The 24,074-nt window shown below is 45.9% G+C and overlaps 1 protein-coding gene across 1 annotated transcript in view; it reads right to left on the reverse strand.

The window, feature by feature from the left end:
- The window catches only part of LOC119402071 (uncharacterized), a 32,318-nt gene extending 8,244 nt beyond the window's left edge, over positions 1–24,074 (reverse strand). The window contains exons 1-5 of the mRNA XM_037669167.2: positions 23,975–24,074; positions 21,014–21,181; positions 20,655–20,790; positions 1,381–1,484; positions 98–290 (exon numbers count right to left, since the gene is read on the reverse strand). Of these exons, the coding sequence (XP_037525095.1) occupies positions 98–290; positions 1,381–1,484; positions 20,655–20,790; positions 21,014–21,090 (510 nt within the window). The 5' untranslated portion in view covers positions 21,091–21,181; positions 23,975–24,074. The remainder of the gene's footprint in view (positions 1–97; positions 291–1,380; positions 1,485–20,654; positions 20,791–21,013; positions 21,182–23,974) is intronic.

The following is a 24,074-nucleotide window of genomic DNA, read 5'->3' on the forward strand; positions in this document are numbered from 1 at the left end:
CAAAAATTTATCTGCGCTACCTCTACCTGCACTGCTGAACGCAACTAATCAATATTTGTCACAATGTTTAAGCTGCTTCAAGCGAAATCGATCTTACCGTGAGGCGAGATGCTTCAGTGTGGAATTCGAGGACGTGAAACCCTTTCGGAGGCGTCGTTATCCGTTCAAGCCTGACATATTGCCGCCGTGTGTCGCGATAGTATTCCAGACTATAGGCATCGGAAAAGCCGAGCGTGAGATATGTTTCCGTCGGTTTGGTCTGGTGGGCAAGCGTTAATGAGCTTGTGTCTCTGGGAAGAGTGAAGCAAGCAGAAGGGTGATGGTCTCAGAAGGGTGGTCTGATGGGAGAGTTGGTAATGTATCGTGAAGGCAGCGTGGAGCGACATATTCTTAAGGAAAGAAAAGGCAGATACAGCAGTCAAGGGGACAGTTTATTTTCACTTCAACAGCCCGGGGTCACGTGGCCTTAGTAGAAACGTCATTATGACGTCATACCACCACCGCAGAATTTCAATAAATGAAGAAAAAGCAAGCTTCTTCGCATTCCATTGTTATCGCTAGTCGTCTCTTCGTGTCACTCGGTGGCCAGTTACCTACGCTGCGTTGCTTCGCGGTTCTTGCCATTTTGCCAGCGTAGCTATTTCCAGACATAGGGTCGGCAGCGACCCGCTGCTCTACGATTGAAGTCATGCGGGGCGTTTTTCCTCACGTCACGTGATCTCGACCTGTTGAGTTTCAAACGAACTCTCTCCAGCAATCAACTCAGGATGGTGTTGAAAGAACAAGCACACATGCGATGAAAAAAAAAGTGATGTGCTACCAGGAACAAAGATAAATTGGTTTTGCGTCTTCGAATAAATTTGGTTTACTAAGAAGGACCAGTGTTGAAATATTCCGAGAAAGTGCCTGAGATATTAAAAACTGCAAAGCGATGGTCTCCCCGACCAAAGCAACCCTTCTCTTCATCTGAAATAATTTATGAGTGAAATGGCTCAGGAGGTGAATCAAAATAACGAACATCATAGCTTACATAGCTTAGTAGTGATGTATTTCATTACACTAGCAACCTTTTGTTTGGGATTTACCTCATTTTACTCTGAGATTAGAACCGCTGTTTGATGATTTGAACAAGGCAAAAGATATCCCCGTTTTTTTATTTAGGCAATTATACAAAGTATTAAACAGCATTCAGCTTCTAGTAGGACAGGGAGCAATACCGAATCAATTGATTTCGTGGTACATGCGAGCAGTTGGCTTGCCATATGTTGAAGCATTAAACACAATACCTGCATGGCATATAATGCTACCAGTTTCCCAATTATCCGACGCGGAAGAGAAGAAGTATTCCATTCAGTTTGTTTTTTCATAATGAAAGCTTACTTGTATTGTCCGGTATATTCAAATACAACAGTGAAGGCGAACCCGTAGCCGAAATTTGAAGGAAAATGCACTTTATATTGTTTCGTTGCAGAATCGAATCCCCCCTGAAAGAAAATACGTAAAAGTGAAATCCCTTTGTATCCTGCGATATTGAGTCACGTTATACACGTTAGAGTGACGCTAGATTTTACGGAATTCAAAGAGTACAATCTTGTCTAAAATGTCCAGTCGGCCGCTCCAGCCGCCGTTTTATGCAAAAATATACAGAGAGTGGCTCCGTAATTATAACAAACTCAGTCACACCACATGCTAGGTCATTATGGTATAATTTAAGCATGACCCGATACCTGTATGTAAATCAAGGTAGCAGCTGCGGACGTTGCGAGAGTCCACAGCCGTGCACTCGACCGCTCTAGAGACGCATGATTGAACATGTACCTTAACTCTAGTCATCACCGAAAGCTCTCGATCGGCTGGTAACACATTGACCTGTTGTATGACGTAATCTATAACCACCCCGTGTAGACAACCCCATTTTCTCGCACGCCTTTCAAACGGGCTTGTAATACCAAGCATTTCACTGAAACCACCACACGGACGCTATGGCCTAGCACAAGGCAGCTCTAGCTTTCTTTCAATTCCATCGAAAGGGGATTTCAATTTTATCACTATTCATGAAGATCTTACTATATTAGTTTCAAAAATCTGGACAAAAAAGCATGGAGGACGCTTGAGCTTCGCCTTCAAGAGTAAAACGCGACAGCGTTCTACTCTTGAAGTATTGCCTTCTCATTTGCTTGCCTGGCTTCGGTTTTCGGTGCATGCCACAACCGTGCCGCAAGAAAATCAACGTCTGTGCGCGTAACATTGGCCGTTTCCCAATATACTAGATTGCCTACTGCAAGTACATTTGCGATGTGCCCACTACGCCATAATTTATCATTCTGCGAATCAGCGAAGGGCCCACTACGCGTCTGCAAGGAGACGCGCGAACATACGCAGCTGCTCACTTTGTTGATGCTTTTGCTGGTGATGATGAATAAATATCTCTGAGCGCTCTGTAATGGGCCGGCCCTTAAAATACCCGTTCGTTTCGAAATTCACATGCTTTGACACCTGGCGCGAGTCTGCGCGTCTGCCACGCTATATTATATGCGACTCATCCCACTACAAGACATTCATATAATGTTTTTCTTTTCGAAGCAGTTTCATACAATGGCGCCGTTCTATGGTAGAACACGTACTTGCCAAGCAGAAGGTCTGGGTGCGATCTCCACACCCAACTTCAGGCGGCCCACGACATTCGACGGAACTTCGACTTCCAGTCCCATCGTGGGCGGAGCCAGCAACTTGATCTGGGGGCCTCCGGCTCCCCAGATTCGAGTTCCTCAGGACTCCAATAAAGTTCTTGTCATGTCAGGTCATGTCGATTCTCATTCGAATCAAAGATATTATATGAATTTTATTCGCATCTTTCTCGACTTTTCGGTCATGCAGGACGCTGATTTTCCGCTCAGAACCAACGATGACAATACCGGAATTTCCGCGGAAAGAACTCTTTAACGCTTTCGCGTTAAAAGTGTCGCTCAGATTACCAGTGTGTACAGAAATGCGTTATACATTATCAAATTATCTGCCGTGTTGATTAATCAGGTTCTTACTGTTTGAAAAGGTTCTTTCGCGTGACCTCCCTTCTCTGCTGAATCTTTGAGTATGCCAGCCCAATAATTCCATGATTCCATAAGATTCCTACGGAAATATATCGCGAATATATTTAGGACGTAAAGAACATATGTATATTCTCATTGGAAATCATAATAATGTTTTCACACTGGATTTCCCTATTGAAAGTATATTTTACCAATTAGCAACTTCGCTCAAAACCATCACGATTATGAGTTTTGTACCATATCAGAAATATTTATACCCGCGTCACTCAATGAGGATTTAAACTAAAGGGTCACTGTATTATCGTTGCCGCGTTTTTCCTGCCTTTATACACTGTACTAATGAGACTGTTCAGTAAAAAATATCAAGCTATCAATTCTGATTTTCATGTACTTTAAGCTGCATTTTTGTACGCTGCCACATACTTCAATTGATACTTGCCGCTTTTCCGAAATAATTCCGCAATTTATGTCATCCTCACCCTTGCCTTGAACTGATTAGTAATAATATATTTTTACACGCCTACCAAAATAATTTGTCAAACATGCAGGATTGGAAAGTTCAACTAAATTCTCGTGCGTTACGCACATTTCTGTCTGTACATCGCTATTGATAACTTCTGCACCATTCATTATCATAACTTTCTTATATGATAGCATGTTTTCCAACAAAATGGTGCATATTGTAGTGGACATGCATGGTTGAGACAATGTTGGAGTTGTTGTATGCCTCGCAGAATGCACAATTAGGTCAACTTAAGCCGTCTCTACACCCCCCTGAAAAAATCGGAAACCTATGGGCTTGCGTGCAGCTGATTACCCTCAAAGGGTATTGAAAGAAAGCAGACGTTCACAACAACTGTACACGGTAAGCATCTTTTCTAGGCCAGAGGAGACGGGTACCTTGTGAACCTATTGATGAGATCACCTGCTCCTTTTTAGTCCCATCTGGGGGCCGCCAAATGGACAGACAGGCCAAGTTTTCCCGCTTGCGCGGGGGGGTACAGAATATCACCCACTATGCCTCCACCATGACCTATCATGATGGAAGACATTCGATCGTTAAGCTGGATTACGAGAGTGTGTGAATAATCATTATTGGTGTTTAGGTTCCCAAAACCATGTATGATTATGAGGGACACTGTAATGAAGGACTCCGGAAACCTCGACCACCTGGGGTTTGTCAACGCGGACCCAAATGTTTTTTTTTAGGCCGGGTTTTAAGCATTTCGCCTCCATCGAAAACGCGGCCGCCGCGGCCGTGATTCGGTCCCGTGGTCTTCGAGTCGGCAGTTGAGCACCATAACCGCTACACCATAACCGCAACACGACAAATTTGTGTTTCACTTCGCAGAATTTCCATCTAAGCTCCCCTAGTTTAAGAGAACGTCGCTTATTACCTACCGTGTAAAAAGCGTGAGCTCCAAGTCGGTTCCGAGCATTCAAAATGAATTCATACTGCTTTGTAGATGCCTTCATGAGGGGCGTCACAAAATCGGCCATTGCTGCTTCTTGACAGGAGCACTTGAATTGATACTAATAACTGCTTTCGTCCTGGTGACAGAGATTTTACGAAAGATCCGGGGGTATGTGACCACAGGGGAAAGATGGTGTGTAAGGTTCACTTGCAGGCAATGCCTAGAATAGGCTACAATGAAGTCGTATTTCCTGACACCCAAGTAGATTCATTCTTTGGCCCATGGAGCTTTGCAGCCAGCTCCATATGTTCATAAATTAGCATGCTTGAATGAAAGGTACGTGAGCGGCCTGTTTCGTAGCAAGCAAAAATCAACTGTGTTATGATCCATACCTTAACGAATTTATAGTATCCAGGTACCTTGCAGATAACTATCGTAAGAGCGTTTACCCTATAAAATCTAGCACTCAACTTCTTCTGTATAAAGATAGGTGAAGCTTAAAGAATAGAGGCTGATTTAGGATAAGGCATTGTTTGCCACTTGCAGCTGAATGACGAGCTACGCCAAGTTGGCTGGTTCGAGGAATCTAATGATAAAGACTAAAAAATATAAAAAAAAGCTTAGATATAGGAGGAAAGCAGAAATGTGAGGGATCACTGTGTCGAACTCAGTACGAAAACGGTACAGCCCTTAACCTCATCCCACTGACCTCAGATACGTATGTCGATAGAAGCATTAACATGATATAATGTGTTCGAAACGCCGTGCTGCGTAGCACTACGGCGAAAATAGATGTGCAATAAAGTTACCCTAATATTCAAATGTGTATTTCATAACTAAGGTCCGAAGCGTACTCACGAAAAGTTGTCTTAAAAGAAGAGATGACGAGAGAATGGTCGCAGAGATGAGCTTGGTTACGCGTGGTATGAAAGTTTGCTGATGAGGAGCCGATATTTCTGAATTGCATCTCAAACTGCAGAAGATAATCGAATGGGTAAAGCGAAATTACGTTACGGTTACAAGCATAACTCATTTAATTACAGTTACCTTGCTTAGAAAGATACGAAGTTATGTAAAAAACAGCACTTAATTTTTCGGTTGTGCACGCTGCTTACTTGGGCTTGTAAATGGCTTCTTGATGAAAGAGATATTGTGAAATGCTGCACTATTTTAAAATTTCAGAAAATGACTCTTGAAGATGCTTACAGTCACGCAGAGCACAGCTACAACTGTTATGACTTTAAAGAACAGCAAAGTACTTTATTGTTTAGAAGTGTGTAGTTACTGAGACAGTGGTTTATTTTTTCAATAAATATTTATTGTACACTTTTGTTCAATCACTCAGTCCCGGTAAAAAGTCATCACTGATACCGTCTTCAAAACTTCTTAGGGCGATAGGGTGATGATTGCATTCCGCTTGTACAAACCCCTTGGAAGCATTTCTGGAAAACCCCATGCATGTGCAATCAGAAGCTATGATCTTTTGTAGAAATGAAAATATAGCCATTGCAAAATAGGCAGTGCAGTAAATGATCCTGCAATATCGCCACAGTAAAACTTATGTCTTGAAACAATTGTGTATTCGAAACCTACATAACTCTTGGCGATTATGTTTTCAGCGATAAAAATTATTTAAATGTGTTTCTTTTTATACGCTCCGCAGTGGTAGGAAGGAGCATGCGCCAAATGAGCATCAGTCACAGGATTCACTTTTTTCAAGATGCCACAGTGCATGCACCCTTCCTCTAGCGGAAAAGTCACGAAACGCCACGTGATATCGGAGGCTTTCACTCTAGCGATACCAGTTGGCCCAGTCCCTAACAAAAGCTTACCAAAATGGCAGAGGGCAGCATAGCACGATGTAAATGGCGGATTGTGTATGCAAACCACATTTGTGACGGGTAAACAGCATAGCATAGCTGACATTCTGTTATAAAATAATATCCAGTTTAGAACGCAAACGCATTTATTAAAGTGGCACTACATTGTCAACGTTTCATCCTTGCGAATGAAACCTCTGGAAATTACTAAAAACTTTACATAAATGGCATATGAAAAACACGCCGTAGGTAAAGGCAATAGCATTCTGAAAAGTGTTCCTCGCGATCCTTCAACCGCATCTATTGGCGCAAGATTGACACATTATAAAACACTGCTTTGGGGAGTTCAATAGCACGTATATTCAATTCGGCCTTTACCGGATTTCCCAAAGATTTTAAATATTATTCAAATCTGTTTTGATGGTTTTAGAGGGCAGATGGGCTGGCGAAGTGTTGCAGGAGACGACAATGCTACAAATAGTTTATTTGAGCTGGAATCTGCTTAGCATTGCCATTGAAATATGCAAATTGTAATGAGCACATTCTAAAAGTCACGTCGTCCGTAGAAACTTGATTAAACCTTGAACAGAGTTGTACGCGCCGCGCGTTAGAATTAATCGATTACTTGCAATCAATTACTTTTTCTTGTAATCTTGTAATATAATTGATTGCTTTTGCGAAACTGTAATGTTCTGTTTAACACAATTGCATTCTCTAGTAATTACTTACCGCTAATCAATTACTTTGTTTTCTCAAAATCAAGTTGAAACTTTTCTTCTGCAGCAGTTCTCGTCCCTAATTATATGCAACCCGACTGCGTGCTGTCAAACGGGGTGGTCCCTACAGAGCCTATTTTTTCACGTTTTCTTTGGCCCTACCTGCAACGCCTTATCCGAGCACCAGCAACCACGGAGCGCGGCTCTTCATAGAGGACATGCACACTATAGTATCGAGCCACTGTACAACTACGAGCTGGTGAGCAAGGTGTTCCTGCGTTAAAATACCACCATTCCCTTCATCGCATGAATTGAGAGAATGTTCAGTGCAGCAGCTGGCCTCTTGTTGAAAGTGAACGTGTAACTCTGTATCACAGACGTCAGAGTAAGCCTCCCAGCCTTCACGTAAGCCTCCAGCCTTCTCTCTAATATGCAAGCCACTGCATTTTGCAGTAGTTGGAGTACACTTGTGTTATTGTGTTACGGCAATAAAATTTGGAAGAAAAATAACGCAAATGTAATCGGTGACATTTCTGTAATTGCTGAGTTACTTTCTGTGGCTGTAATTGAATAATGTAATCCATTACATTTTAAAGGAAGCAATTGTAATCGCAATGGGTTACGTATTTTATGTAACGTGTACAAACCTGATATTGAACCACGGCCCCACGAATGCGCAATGACACAAGATACGAAATTAAAACTAGGCACTTTAACGTGCGCGTGGCCCTACCGGTCGAGGTGACTTTACTGATTACATCATCAAACTGGGCCAGCGCTTCCTCTATTTTTTCAGAGCCTGGTCGAACGCTCTCCTCGGGCCGGCGAGCGCGCGCTCCGCGTACGCTCGCCGCTGCCGCTTGGTGGCGCTGTGGAAGTGGACTACGGGAAGCTAGCGCTGAACGGCCGCGCGTATTACGAAGCTCACGAATTGGTGTTTGCACCCGAGTTTAATTGCGTTTCTGCTTCTCGCAGGCTTTCACAGGTACAGGGAAGATGGAAAGAAACGCCAACATAGCGGCACGCTGTTTTCATCATGCTCTCATCGTGGTGGCAATAAAAAGATGCTAGATGGTATTTTATTGTGTAATGGATGATGTCGTCTTTTCATCAATCATCCAGGCTATAACCACTTGAAAATAATTGCGAAACAGCAAAGAATGCAGATGCCGCATGTTCGCGTGTCTTTCTATTCCCGTTGTACGTATTCCGAAGACAGTCTGTGAGGCCGTGCTGCCTGTCCGATACTTGCACTTGAATTTGATAGTATTCGCGTTTTATTTTCTATTTCAGGCTATTGCAACCGCCCCAGTGCCTTAATATATCATGGTACTGTTGTGTTCCACTCTGCAAATGGAGCTGAAAGAAATTACGATTGTCTTTTTTTATTTCCCTTTATTGATAAAGAAAAAAATCTCACAGGGTCCCTTATGCATTCATCTAAGACGACTGAAAGGCGAAAGCCATCGTCTTCTTTTTGTTCCAGTCAATGTATTGAACATTCCCTGTCTCCCTCCGAGATATTTCTGCGCCTAACGTGGTTTTCTTACAGCCTCAAGGATCGGAGGCAGTGCAAGCTTTCTGCATATCAGCGGAGGCATGCACTGCCTCCTTGATCGGCCCATTTTGACCAAGCGAAGATGTAATATGACGACGTCACGCAGTATGCAGTCCCGATGATGTCAGAAAATTTTATGATCTGTGACGTCATATGATGTCATCACGTAATTAATTTTTGCATCACTCGCGTTGACGCCGCCGAAGGTCAATTTTCACGTTTGATGAGGCATCTATAAGGCTTTTGCCTTAATACACTATGCGGCTGTCGTTCCATGAAATTCCAGCTGTAGATGGTGTTCAGGAGAGGTGGTTTGAAGTAATCAGGCGGGATAATTGGTCTCCTAATACATCTTCAAACTACACTAGAATATGCAGCCGTCGTTTACGACCCTGCGATTTCATAGAATATAAGAAGCGGCGGCTTAAGAAGGATGCAGTAACGTCACTCTTTGCAGACCACCCTTCACGTTTGGAGCCCAAGGTAACAATTGAATCAAACATGGCAAGTATCCTTAAACGTGACCATGTTGCGTCCGAACAGTCAACGAATGCATGTAGTACCAGTAGCAACGCTGCCTCTAGATCGCTACCATGTGCATGCAGAGCTGACATTAGCTCCCGAAGCTGAAGAATCTGAGCCCATGGGCACCACATGCACTACCGGCGAAACAACCGACAATCATTATGCACAATGGCACAATAAATGAGTGCACAAGGCTGAGCAGGCTGCTTCATGCGACAAAAGCGTCCAGGTCAACAGCCATTCCACCTCTACTTTGCTCACTAGCGAAAAGACCAAATGGAAGAGAAAAGAAATGTACCTGAGGAGCTAGATACTGAGGCTACAACAATCCGTCGACAAATACAAACACGAGCTCAAGCAATTGACAACAGGCCGCGCCATTTTTCATGCATTTCACATCGGCTCAAGTTGGAAGTCGGCACTACAACTTTATACTTGAACGACAGCGTCTGTTCACACACATCGGTCAGTGTTGCCGGAAGCGCGCGGCATATTTAACTGGTTTAAGCTCTGAAATGGTGGAATCACTTGGCATAGTTCCTCTTTTTCTGGCACCAGCTGCTGCTTTCTCCCGGTGGCAACAAATGTAATTCTCAAAAGCTTTACGAAGGGAACGGGCGATCACGTATATCTCTGGAAGCAGTCTAGTCACATTTCGTACTATTTAGCGCATGAACTCAGTGCTTGCGTATAGTGTGCTATACCAGTAGATGGTAGAACGGATCGGGATTGTTAAGAGCCCGAGCTTTCAGCATTAGCTCATGGCAAATGCTTCTTTCGAAAATCGACTTTCAGACAGTCAAAAACTGACTCTCAGTCAAGTGAACGTAACATTTTTCGCGCATCACTGGCATGTTCTTTCTGGTATCGTGCTAGCAGACGACACGCGAGCGTCCGGATGAAATAGCCGCGAAAGACCCATGCCTTCTAAATGGGCTGGTTGCCCAGAACGACAAGGGCTTCACGATTCCAGATTAAAAGCTTTCGTTATACTTTAAACAACGCGAATATAGTCGAAAACTGAACCATATAGCAGCTTCGAATGCAGCCAAGGGATTCGTTTCTGCGAGCGACGACGTGACGGCGGATCTACTACGGTGGCGGCGCCCGACGGCTAAAAGCCGCACTAACGCCGACGGTCGGTTCCCACAGCGCTCCGCTCCTTCGCCCAGGCACAGAAAAATAGAGGCGCTGACTGGGCTATTCAGCGCTCAGTGGTCCCATTGATCGTGTCCTGCAGTGTGAAGATTGCGGTGTCGTATAAACGTTACTTTGAGCGGCGCGGTTTCAGTTTCGTGTTCTCTCCCGGCACGAATTCTTCGTGCAAAGCGTGCACAAGCTATTGTGGATTGTGCAAAACGCTTACTTCTCCTGGAGAATTACATATAGGTCACTAAATGTATTGACCTAGAAGTTAGCGTATCTTTTATAATTATGAACTCATTACCGCGTGTAGAAGCATTCATAACCATTGCCTTTTGAAGAAAATAAAGCTTACATCACTGTCAATTTAAATGAGTTTTGTTCTTCCTGGATTACCTTTATCAAAACGTGCCTGCATTTAACAGTATTTTTATGACATCACTGCAGCTTTCGCCTATGTCTAACACAAAAGGAATATCATAGCATTCATATACGCAAGGAGCAAGTGCTTGCACTACTCTTACTGCACTTCAGCGCAATCCGACTATAGATACATGATGTCAGTGTGACTGCTGCAAGAAAAACAAAAAAAAATATCGTGAGTATTTTTCCTGACCCACAACAATAAAGTCCACTGCAAGAATGCTGCATCTTAATTCCGTCTTGTGTCTTCAGTCTAACCCGCTATTTTCCGTGCAATGTTTTGAAGCGTTAGTTCATTTTGCGGACCTTTATTTTCCTGTTATGGTGAGATCAATTATATCGACACTGTTGGCTGGTTTTTGCCGCCGGCATCGCCGTCGCCGTCACACACACACATATATATATATATATATATATATATATATATATATATATATATATATATATATATATATATATATATATATATATATATATTATATATATATATATCCCACGAAAAGAATAATTCAGAAAAAATGTTTGCCGAAGCGCGGATTCGAATGTGCGACCCCTCGCTCCCTAACGCATGGCGTCAGACGCCATGGCCACGAAAGCGTACGTCCTTCAGCATACTAACGGCGAGCTATTTGTGCACAGCATTTATACCGCTCGTGGTACATCGACCTGTCGGACATTTCAGCGTGTTCTCTGCATTACCAGCGCGATGGCTCGAAGGCCGTGCTTTAGAGGTCGGCGCCCCGCTCGTTGCGATACGCGCGCTCGTCTACTGCCTGTACTTTGCCCTACAGGGCGTGGTCGCCAAAGCTTATCTCGTGATGGAGGCGGTTTGTACGTCTTATGCTTTCGCTGGAAAGGTCGCGTTGAAGTCACAGAGCGCTCAAATGCTGTTTCCCTCGCTGCAGCGGCTGCGTTTGCGAAAGGAGCGCGCTGTTCAAACACATCGAAGTAATAACAGTGGGAGTTGTTCGCGCTCGTCCTGTGTATACATATGCCTACATTTCTTCTTTTTGTTTGACTAGCGCGCTTTAAGTGTCGAGGTGTGAACGTTGTTAGTTTGCGCTCATTCTCTGTGCGTTCTTTTAGTGCGTCCTTTGTGCTTGAGCAGTGCGCTGCACGTTTCGACATGCTTGTCGTTCTTCTCATGACATTCCAATTAGTTGCTATCGCATTCATTGCCTCGCCCTTGCGGGGAACGGACTTTTTTCCTCGTGAGCTTTTTTTGTACGTTTTTGATGTTGTGGGACTTTGTTAGTTCACGGTGGAAGATGACAAACAACGCAAACACATGGTAGAGAAGAAGAAAACGAAAAGCACGACTGCTCTTGTTTGTTTCTTCATCAGTCCCTTTCTTTGCACCATTTTTCACCTTCCACCATTAACGAAATCCAACTAGCCCGATTTCCTCTCCCAATCAGTTTTAAGTTGTGGGAGTCACGAGCGTCGGGTATCAACAGAAATCACCGTATGCTGTGCAGTAGCGGTGCCCGCCCGGTTTACAGTTGCCAGCCCGCGCGACTCCCCGGCACTGCTTGCTTGGCTGCCCGAAAGGATGGACGCTGCCACTCACTTTGGCCGATAGCTGCTGCCACGGCTACTATACTTCGCTGCCCCGCCTCGCATCCGTGGGGCATTCCGCTTATTCTTCCGTATCAGCTGTCACGTAAACAAATCGTTCTTCGTTGTGTTAGGCCTTCGCATACTCAGATCTGACTACGGACGGGACGCAGCAAGCGCAATACCCACAAAGCTAAACGTAATAAATAAATAAATATTAGCGCTAAAGCTTATTCTACTTCGACACATGCGCAGCCACGGCCACGTCTGTGTGGAGTGCGTGAGCAGCTGGTTTTTGCTCGGACTTTGACGTTGTGTCTCAGGAGCATGCGTGGCCTAGTAATCAGGCTGACCACATCAGAGCCCGAAACTCCCTCAAGGTGTCGCCCCGCAGAGCAAAAACCAGCTGCTCACGCTGTCTACACACAAGTGGCCAATGCTGTACAGTCGTTTTTCGTACTTACATGGATAGCAATGTCAATAATTACATTAGGAGAGATTCCCTTACCTTTCTATAATCGCACCACATGTGATCAAGCATGTGATGCAAGGCGCACGTGACTCTATTGCTTTTGAGTACAGCGCAGCATCGCATTTTGCAGTGTCTTCTTACGTACGGCTCCTGGATACAAGTGAAGCCGATAAACGAAGTTACTTCAGTTGATCTGACTTGTTTTAATGCGCTGCCGCACCCTTGGCGACAATACACTCTGCGAGCACAATAATACATGGTTAGAGGTGAAACCAATATTTTCCGCATTAAGTATCCGTGTGCTTTACAAAACGAAGTACGTTATCGCGGGTGACCCTGATTAGGCATAACAAAGATATTTGTGGGCAGCCATTTTCTCTATTCTTTGAATAAAGTGTCCGTTTCGCTGGTTGTTACAATGTTTCTTTAGTTAGCACACGCCACATTGTACGTATACGTCGAACTCTGAAGTTGGCGCCGCCAAAAAATAAATTTGGCAGCTTCGGACTAGTGGTGCCATGCCTGAAAAAAGAGCACAGCGGGGTGGCCTTCCATACTTATCGTTTTTTTTTTTTTTTTGACGCGAAGCGTTTCTTAGCGAACTGCACGTCTTTTGACTGTTTCTATCTGCGTATCTATCTATCTAGCCGCCTACGTCTGGGCGCTCTCGTGGTCGTCTACTTATCTTGACACATACCGAAATTTGCATGGGAGCGAATAATTGCACGACGGTATTGTTAAAGTAGCGCAAAAAACATGGACGAAGAAGGAAACACAAGGAGCGCTTACTCGAATCTGAAAGGTTTATGTGATCTTGATTTCCTTGGGGCCTTTTTGTAAGTTGGCAAGTTTCCTACGTGGTGGCGACTGCGCAGTTCTTTTGAGTTCACTTCTTGTTCATGTTTCATCTAATAAACTTTTCAGTTGCGAGTAAGAACTCGATGTGCCACCTATTCCGCGCGTGTTTTTTGCGCTGCTTTAACCATAATAGAACCTTACCAACTAGCCCAATTGTCGACCTTGCTGTAGTGTACAATGAACACGATGAATAGATCATTGCATCAATGGCGTGAGATACTTCTCGTCTACGTCATGAAGCCATTTCCTTTAGTCTCGTGTGGCACATACCCGTATACCGCGGCTCGTAGAATGCATATATGAGGAACAGGGGATTCAGAGTTTGTATGAACCTGGGAATGGCGAGAACAGACTTTAAAAAATCGCGATACGGAGCTTGTGTCGCAGAAAATGCGGGACCGGCTTCGGCAGCCTTCTCGGTAAGAAAAATATTAGAGGAAAGGAAAGAATGAAAATCACGGTTAGAGCCGCACTCTAACCGAGGCATTATGCGTGGCATCAAGTATTCATCCACAGAACTACGCCAGTGCTTGAAACTGCTTGCGAAAAAGATCTTATAACGGCTTCATATTGGGGCAACGTCAACTGTAGTTGTAGTGCTCGCTGTCGCCATTTGTAAGAATGTAATAAACATTACATATTAACTCTTATGACTCGCCAAGCTATAGTCAACCATTGCTAAATCCGGAGGAATACGGCAAGAACCGCTTCTTATGATGTGCACATCAACGCACTGTAGCGTGCGGTTCATTTCGATAAAACTGACATCTGTGCTTTAAGGTGGTAGCGACCGCACGTCGGATCATAGGGTACCTTTGGGGCGTCGGTGCAGTCGACGTGCCTGTTAAGACCACGGTCAATCCCGTAGCCATAGAGGGAGGAGGGCTTTAGGAGGCCCTTCTCGCCAAGTAGTTGCTTCCTAACGTAGGGACTTTCTTGAAAATATGTGCTTTCCTCAAATAGCAGTGTTCAGCAAATGCTCCCCACCCCATCGCCCCGCATAGCTTCCTCGCTACGGGCATGCCCATGATATAGTCATAACTACTCAAAGTGCACAAAGTAGTCGGTCGAACTGGCAACGCATCAGTGAAAGGAATAGAAATTTCAGTATAAGCCACTACTCCCCTGCTGATTCGCATGACATCGACTCCCTGAATGAGTGGATTATGCCCAATTTTTTTCGTTCATCTTTCTCTTTATTTCTTGTGTCTCTTTTTTGTATCTGTTCCTTTCTATTTCTTTCTTTCTGTCTGTATCTGTCGCTTTGTCTTTCTGGCTCTTCGCATCTTTATTTCTCTTTCCTTCTCTTTCTGTTTTGCTCTCTGTTTTCTCTATCTCTTTTTCATGTCGCTTTCTTTCTATATCTTACTCTTCTGTGGCTTCCTTTTCCTTTCTATCTTTCTTTATATATATATCTCCCTCGCGCGGCTTCTTTCACTCTCTTTTTTTGTTTCTCTTTCTGTCTTGCCCCCTGTTTTTCTATCTATTTTTCATGTATGTTTCTTCCTATCTCTTTCTATGTCTCTGTATCTTTATTTCTCTCTATTTTTCTCTTCCACTTTCTTTCTGTCACTTTCTCTCTCTCTCTATCTCACTATTTTCAATCACTTAATTTCAATAATATTATTTCTGTCTCTTCTTGGAGTGTTCCTTTTCGTTTGACACTCGCACCTGCTGTACACCGTAGTGGGGTTTCCCCAATTCCGGTGGCGCATGTCCACCTGAGGAGTTTTGCATGACGGAGCACAAGTTACCGACAGCTTAAACATCTTGGCTTCTAAAAAAAGGAAATCAAATAGCAGGGATGATATGCTGCCAAAGGATTAAAAGTCCAATTTTTGTTGAGCCTGATTCCGCATGATCATCGCACACATTAAAGAAAGATTCACACACCATGGCAGATTTCGTAGAGCACAGTGACATGGCTGAGGTGCAAAAATTGCACTGCCAGTAGGTTATGCGCGTCGTATTTGTGTGCGGTATGATTGGGCAGCATGCACTCATTCATGTTATCCTCATCCACGGTATTTAGTGCACGGTGTCGATCTCGTCTCAGAAACTGAGATTCCAAGGTTTCCCAGCTGACTCCGGCAGCGTCCACGCCGAGCCCCATCCACGAAAGAGGCGTTTCGCACTTCCTGTTCTTTTCCTCTTATCATTATCCACTGTGCGCCTATGGCGCCCTAGCCCAGAACGCCAGAGTGGCGCAATATATATATATATATATATATATATATATATATATATATATATATATATATATATATATATATATATATATATATATATATATATATATTGTAATGAACAAGACACAGAGGCAGCACCCGTTCCTGGGCCGGCTGTTCTATATTCTACACTTATTCCTCCTTTCCTTGGTGCTTTTCCAGCTCCTCGCGCAAGCAGCCGCATTGCAGTTCTTGCCTTTCACACTCGGCCACGCTGCGGACCTGGCAAACAAAAAGAAACAATAGTTCAGTCCAAGGGACGAACTCGTTTCTTGAAGCGTGACACATGCACTGCGAAGTTGTTCCTTTTCCGCCGATCGAGTTCAAAGCTTGGATTTGAGGTGGTAACGCGCCACGTATTTTGTCCTAACCGTTCGGTGATCGTGAAGGGCCCCTCGAACTTCGCTAGTAACTTCTTGCCCGGGCAGCTGCCGCCCCTTTGCACCCACACTTCGTCTCCAATTTTATACTGCGGTGCAGGGCGCCAGCGGCGGTCATAATAGCGCTTTTGTTTTTCTTGTGCTCGTGCGGCTCTTTTCCTGGCCGCAGCTCTGATCTTCTGACAGGCGTCTGTACGGCTGTCATGGCGTGTGACGCTAACAGGAGCGTCTAGGCTGAGGATTGCTTTCAGCTGGGGCAGCTTTCCGTATACGATTTCGTACGGTGTCGCACCGGTAGACGTCTGCAGCGCCGTGTTAACTGCATAGCCAGCAGCCCGAAGGTGTGTCGTCCACTCTTAGGGTGAACACGGATCAGCATGGCCGCGCTCTGCGCATCGAAACGAAACGGCGCAGACGCTTGGGAACGTGCTCCTCTTGCTGTACTACAGGGAAGCGATCACGGGCGTGCCAGCACCGGCGTTGCCAGGATGCACTGGCGCTCCGCAGAGCGCGGCCACGCTGAGCCGTGTTCACCCTAAGAGTGGACGGCACTGTACGTCCCAATCGGCCTCTCCTTTCTTGTCGAATTTGGTGTACGGAGCGAGTCTTGCCTGAATACTTTGATTAGTACGCTCAGTAAGGCCGTTTGTCTGCGGATGGAACGCTGATGCGTAATGGTGCTGTACACCCGTCTTGGAAAGATACGTTCGCAGTTCCCGGCTACGAAATGTTGTTGCACGGTCAGATATAAGTTTTTTTGGTAAGCCACGCCTCCATTAAAATCTGCGCTGCAAGAAATTGACTAAATGAACGGAGGCAAGAGATGGTAGGGCTGCCACTTCTACGTATTTGGACAGATAGTCCACAGCTGCAATGATGTAACGGTTTCCAGCAGTGGTGGTGGGTAGCGGCCCTATGTAATCGATGCCCACCGTATGAAATATCTGATCGGGTATCTGCACTGGTGTTAACAGTCCAGGCTGACACCCCGGCAGTCGTTTAAACCGTTGACACTCTTCGCAACTGGCTACGTAAGAGCGCACATTACTCTGCATTTTCGGCCACCAGAAGCGTTCTTGCAGCTTGCGAAGCGTGGCTCGTTGTCCAATGTGCCCTCCTTCGGGATCATCATGAATGGCCCGTAGTACTTCGGTACGCACACATTTCGGAACAGCCAAGAGGTAGCGTTCTTCCGAGAGGTCGTGGTGCCACTGACGACGGCACAGTACATCATTGCGTATTGCAAACAACGGATTTGTTTCCGTGCCCGTTACAGATGCAATGATTGGCGCCAACTCCTCGTCCTCTTCTTGGGCTTTGCGCACGTTTACTTGGGCAAAATAGATGTGATTTTGCTTGCTTCCTTCAACGCGCATGAGTGGGTTGCGTGACAAGGCATCGGCGATGTTCTTCAAGACCCCAGCGCGATGACGCACGTCAAAGTCATACTCTTGGAGCGTGATAATCCACCGAGCAAACTTATGCTTGAGCTGTTGCTTGGAAAACATCCAAGTCAACTCAGCATTATCGGTTACCACGGTGAACCTGCGTCCGAACAGATAATGGCGGAATTTATCGTCCACGCTCCACACCACTGCCAGACATTCCAGCTCATTGGAGTGATAGTGGCGCTCGGTCTCGGAGAGTTTCCGGCTGGCATAAGCGACGATGTGCTCGACGTCTTCTGGATCACGCTGGACTAGCACTGCCCCTAGACCGACTTGGCTAGCGTCGGTGTGCACTTCAGTGGCCCAGTCATCATTGAAGTGACTCAATACAGGACAGGCAGTGAGCTTTCGCTTTATCGTCCGAAAAGCAGTTTCTTGCGCGGCGCCCCATTCAAACTGGACGTCCTTTTTGAGGAGATTGCTCAGGGGAGCCGCAATCGAAGCGAAGTGGGGAATAAACCTCCGCAGGTAAGATGCCATGCCCACAAACGACTGCACTTGCTTCAAGCTGGCTGGTGTGAGAAATTCCGACACTGCTGCGATGCGCTCCGGGAGTGGCTGTATACCGTCGGGAGAAATCTGATGTCCAAGGTACGCTATCTTAGACAGACCAAACTGGCACTTCTCTCGGTTTAAGCGGAACCCCGCCTTATAGAGCTTGTGTAGCACTTCGTTTAAATTGAGAAGGTGTTCATCCTCTGTGGTGCCGACGACGAGGGTGTCATCTAAATAGACCACGCAGGCTCGGTTCTTCAGTGAGCCTAGTACGGAATTCATCGCGCGCTGAAATGTGCTAGGGGTCGTTCTGATCCCAAACGGCATGCGATTGAATTCATATAGGCCTGACGGAGTGCGAAAGGCGGTCTTGCACTTATTCTCTTCTGCGACGCAAATCTGCCAGTAGCCTGCGAGTAAGTCGAGTGAGGAGAAGAATCTGCAGTGGTGAACTGTATCGATGGCGTCGTCGATGCGAGGCAATGGGTACGAGTCGGGCGTCGTACACTTGTTGAGCTGCCTGTAGTCTACGCAGAACCGCATGGACCCGTTCTTCTTTCGTACGAGCACGACAGGTGCTGCCCACGGACTTGATGAAGGCCTAATTTTGCCTGCGGAGAGCATTTCGCGTACTTGATCCGCGATAACAGCGCGCTCCTTCTCAGCGTATCTTCTCAACGGCACGCATATCGGAGAGTGGTCCCGAGTTGGTATTCGATGCAAAAGCATCTTAGTACCCGGGAGATCTGCCGTAGTGTCGGCGAATATTGCGTTATGCCGAGTCAGTATAGAACTTAAGGTAAGCGGACTCGGCGGCTCACCTCTCGGCGTTGCCAGGGGTGTCGCCGCAGCCTCGGTTGACGAAGGCCGGAGCTCTACATGGCCACGATCGATGGTGATCTGGATGCCGTCCGACAGCAGAAAGTCTGTGCCCAGAATCATGTCGGCAGGTAGATCCTCGAAGACAGGAATGGCTGGCAGAAACTTTGTCCCCGCTGTCGTCCGGACATAGACGTCGAGCATGCCCACTGGCATCACACTGCCTCCCAGTCCGCGGAGTGGAGGCTGCGTCCATGGGGAAATGGCGTCGGGAGCGTGACGTCGGTGCAGTGCCGTTCGTTCAGCGCCGGTATCAACAAGCGCTGACAAGTCGCCGATCCCTTCAACATGCACTGGTAACACTGGGGTTTGAAATGCTTGGTACTGAATCCGGGGTTGGGACGATTGGCGGCACTCCTTGGCGTTGTGCCCAATACGTCCGCACAAAAAGCAACCACTTCGCGCGGAGGTGGGTGGGGACTGTCCGGCCTGCTGTGGCGTGCCGAATGTAAGACGGCGTCGGGTACTCTGCTGCACTTCCGCGGCCTTGTGAGCGAAGACGGTGGGTGAGATCTCAGGCAAGTGAGAGGACAGGATGGCCGCATGAGTGGCGTCCCACATTCCGTCTACCACGTACTGGCGCGAAGCTGGAGACTGCCACGTGATGCCACAGTCGTTGAGGAGCTGAAGCTTATCATAAATGTAGGTCGTGACATCTTCAGTGGGACCTTGCCGGCGCGATCGCATTCGCATGAACTGCTCGTCATACGTGGACGAAAGCGGGTGGATGGCACTCACTAGGGCTGCACTCCATGAGGTCCAAGTGGTGTGGTTATGTCCGTCGTAACGATGCCAAGCTTTGGCCGAGTCGCATAGTCGGTTCTCGGCGAAAGACATTTTGACGTCGTCAGGCCAAGAATGTTGGCGGGCCAAGGCATCGATGTTCTGCAGCCAGATCGTCGGGTTGTCTTGAAATCCTCGCAATTCGGGAAGTTCGGTCAGAGATGGCGGAGGCAGTGTTGTACGTGCCAAGGCTCTTGTAATGCATGCGTTGGTGTCTGCCACGGACTTCATGATGGTAGAGACTGCCTGCGTGAGCACGGGCAAGTCGCTGCAGACCGCATTTGAAGTAGGAGTGTTGACCTTTGGCGTCGATGCGGAGGTCGCTTGGGCGGCGGTGTGCGAAATAAAGTCCGAGGGAGCATGGACAGCGTCCCTTGGGGCTGAGGTAGCGTCCACCTGCAAGGCAGTGAAGTCGAAGACCGGAGCTGTGGTGACGCCTGTAGACGAGTCAGTTGGTCCAGGGGCGGGGTTGGGCTCGGAGCCCGAAGCCGCTGTAGCGGAAGCCGCTGAGCGCGAAACTGTGCGTCCGCTCCGTAGCACTGTGTGCGACTGCAGGTCGTCAAGCAGAGGTCCGTCGGACGGCTGCGCCATTGTAATGAACAAGACACAGAGACAGCACCCGTTCCTGGGCCGGCTGTTCTATATTCTACAATATATATATATATATATATATATATCGTAGTGTTGGTTCACACGTGGTTGAAAGGCGAGAAGTGTGTCCTTGTGCTGGATGCGAAGAGTATCAACGATGACATTGACTTTAGCGATGCTTGAAAGTCTCAATGTGGCATATAGGCTTGCGTGATTTACTAAGTAGACCCCGCAACAAAACGCACTCTTAGGTTACGGTTGAAGGATACGCCCTAGATGAAGTCAACAAGAAATGCATGGGGAGTGCTCTTACCATTGGACTGTATACATCGTTGTTCTTATAAAATCTCCTACAGAAGTCCGTGGGACTGAGTAAGGCTCCTGGATAAACGTCCTTGACGGAGTAGAAAGTCAAAGCGTTGATGTTCCAACACGTCTTTCCCCGCATGCTGCAGTACACCAGAAAGAACAAGATGCGAAATTCTTTGTAGTTCTGAATGGTGGTGCTGAGCATGGGTGTAAAAGCTGATCATGCAGGTTCTTTAAGCTCCCCACCGTGAAACCTTGAGAACTTACTATGTACATGGGCACAACGCTAAAGCAAACAACTTTACACTGTTAAACCTCTTTTTAGCCACTCAAAGCTTTGCGCCACAACAATTTACGACTTACTTAAGCACGTAGCGGATTTCCTCCTGGTTGCATTCGGAAAACTTGTATCGAAGGGGACCACCATCCACGTACGTCATTAAATGGCCACTTTGAGCTGGACACTTCAATGAGCCAGGGTGACCTCGAATATATCGGTTTGGTTCCGTTCCGTCATGCGAAGCTCCTAAGCTAAGAAAACGTATTTAAAAGGATTAATGGCTAGCGACAGTTCCGTTTATTCTCTAGTGCCATGCGTGCGTCGCCTTATGTATATGTATATTTACTTTGCAAGACCGTCATGTGAAATGCCCCCACGCATGACAGCATATACACCAACGTGTGCGAGTCCACGAATCTTAGCATTTATTCGGTTTCTCACTGACATTCCCAAAGGATACCTAAAACATTATTTTTGTTTATAAATGAACGGTTTAGTCAAGAAATTCCGAATAAAGCAAGCGTGAATGGCTGGAGGACGGATTGAATAAATGCACTTTTTTGCATACAGCATTGAAAACCTTTATTCACGAAGTATTCGAAAAGCTTCTCACGTCTTCTATGGTCCTCACTCGTTCAATTGTAGGACTAACTGCATTACTATGTTTGGCGCAAGCTCTGATGAGCTATTCTCTGCAAAACTTGTGCGCTTTGTTCGAAGTGACGGCATGGGATGTAATCTTATATATTGTCAAAATGGATTGACGTTAGCTGCGAATTCTTTCGTGCGGCATTACGCATGACACCACCACCGCAGCAGCGCTACAGAACAAGAACAGCAAAAACTCATTCGGCTTGCTAATGCTGCCATTTACGTGGTACATCGCAATGGTTATCTGCCCGAGCAGCCAAACTCGCATGTATAAATGCGAAGCATTTCTTAGTGAACCTTAGTCACTTTGAGCATTCCTATCTATCTATCTATCTATCTATCTATCTATCTATCTATCTATCTATCTATCTATCTATCTATCTATCTATCTATCTATCTATCTATCTATCTATCTATCTATCTATCTATCTATCTATCTATCTATTCTATCTATCTATCTATCTATCTATTCAGCCGTCTATATATGGAATCTCTCACGATCGCCTCCTTACCTTGGTGTAGACCCAAATCGGCATGGAAGGGTAAAAATATTTTCGAATATGTCTGTCTTGTCATCACATTATTAACGGGAAATTCCTGTCGCGTACGTCGTCAAACCCTTTCCTCGGGACACGTGTGGCATATACCTGTTTACCACGGGCTGTGGTTTACGGGTATGCGCCACACGTGATTCACCGTTTATATCAACCCAGGAACGGCGAGAACGTACATCGGTAATTTAAATGCGAGAGCGTTCAGAAAAACTGGCATCGGCAGCGTTGACTCGACCGGCCTCGGCACCGTTGACGCAAGGTGAATAAACTGCTTCGCAAAAGCACCCTATGCAGGCGTAGTGTTCGTCCAACGTCAATTGTGGTTGTGGTGCTGGCTATCTAATTTTAGGGCAAAGCAATAAACGCTACTTATATATTCCTGTGACACAGGCGTCATGTGAGGCTAACGTCTCTGGTTCCAGTGTCGAGTCCGCTTTCATAGAAGTCTAATAAACATTACATTTGTATTCCTATGGTACAGCAAGCTAAAATCAAGCATTGCTCGACCCCTGAGGAATACGATAAAGAAAGTTACGCATGATAGTCACATCATCGCTCTGTAAAGTGCATTTCGTTTCGAGAATACTGACGTATGTGCCCTGACGTGTGCTGTGGTGTGTGTGTCAGACCATAAGTTACCCTTTAAACTCCAGTGTTGTTGATGTGCCTGGTAAGCCAGAGGTGCACCCAACTACAACAATTACCGTAGATCCACCACGTAGCGCTTGGCTCAAAGCCAAGAAATGCAGCATAGAAGTACTCGCGGACTGCTTCGCATGATACCGATTATCACAAGGCTTGGGATTTCTCAAATTTTTAGTACGGCAGGTGCACTGTAGGTGTCACGCGTCCAGCTTTTCTTCAGAGCCTAGTATAGCTTGTGCGATTCGTAGCAAGCATGTCTCATACAGGCCATTGTAAACAGTATTTTCGAAGTGTGCAGATTTCATTGCTGCGCTCTGTGTGGCACCTCTAAATCAAATTTCGTGTGCATCTAAATCAAATCAGTGCTCTTTGAATATGCTTTCAGCTAAATCTGTTCATTCTCAATAAGTCTACAAAAGTGAATAGGGAAAAGCCCTAGGCGACAGGACAAGAACACATAAACGTAGGCCCGGTTTCGGTAACATATGACACCCAACTGTGCCATTTTTGTGACCGGGTATGAATATCAACCTTTTTTTCTCAAGCACCTTGTCTTACAGGATTTATACGCTTATTGGTGTAGAGAATTCAATACAGATCTAATGTGAAAGCCGAACGTCAACTTCAAAGAGGAAGTTCAAATCGGAAATCAACTTATGAGCGCAAAAGTGATTACCGGAAGTGAACTAAAGACAATAGAAATAGAAGCTAGCAGTAAATTACACGCGGAAAGTACATGCGTGGAAGTCCGTTGGCCGACTTGTAATAATATTAATTTTTAGAGTTTAACACCCCAAAACGACGATATGGTTATGAGGGATGCCGTAGTAGAGGGCTGCGGAAATTTCGACCATATGGAGTTCTTTAACATGCGCCTAAATCTAAGTACACCGTCCTCAAGGATTTTCGCGGCCAGAGAAAATGCCGCCGCCGAGGCTGGACGATCCTGTGACCTTCGGGTGAACAGCCGAGCACCATAACCGCTAGAGCACCGTGGCGGTAGTAAATAAACATTTTTTTTTACTTTCAACAGATCACTTGATTCGACCATAAATTTGGTTTAATTGCGATCTGCTCGAAGACAGCGGGAGCAGCAGTCGCAGCCGCAGAAACACGCATTGGTTAACAAATAGAAATTTGTTTTCGAAATTCTCAGACTGTCATGTAGTAAGGTATTTGCAGCACGTTTCTCACCTGTGCCCAAGCTCATGCGCTGCGTCGATAATACCGCTGAATGAGCCAGGAATGTCTTCGGCTAGAGCCACGCAATCGCCCGTGCAAACACCCCCTTCAA

This window comes from Rhipicephalus sanguineus, chromosome 8 (assembly GCF_013339695.2).
Source record: "Rhipicephalus sanguineus isolate Rsan-2018 chromosome 8, BIME_Rsan_1.4, whole genome shotgun sequence".
Lineage (NCBI taxonomy): Eukaryota > Metazoa > Arthropoda > Arachnida > Ixodida > Ixodidae > Rhipicephalus > Rhipicephalus sanguineus.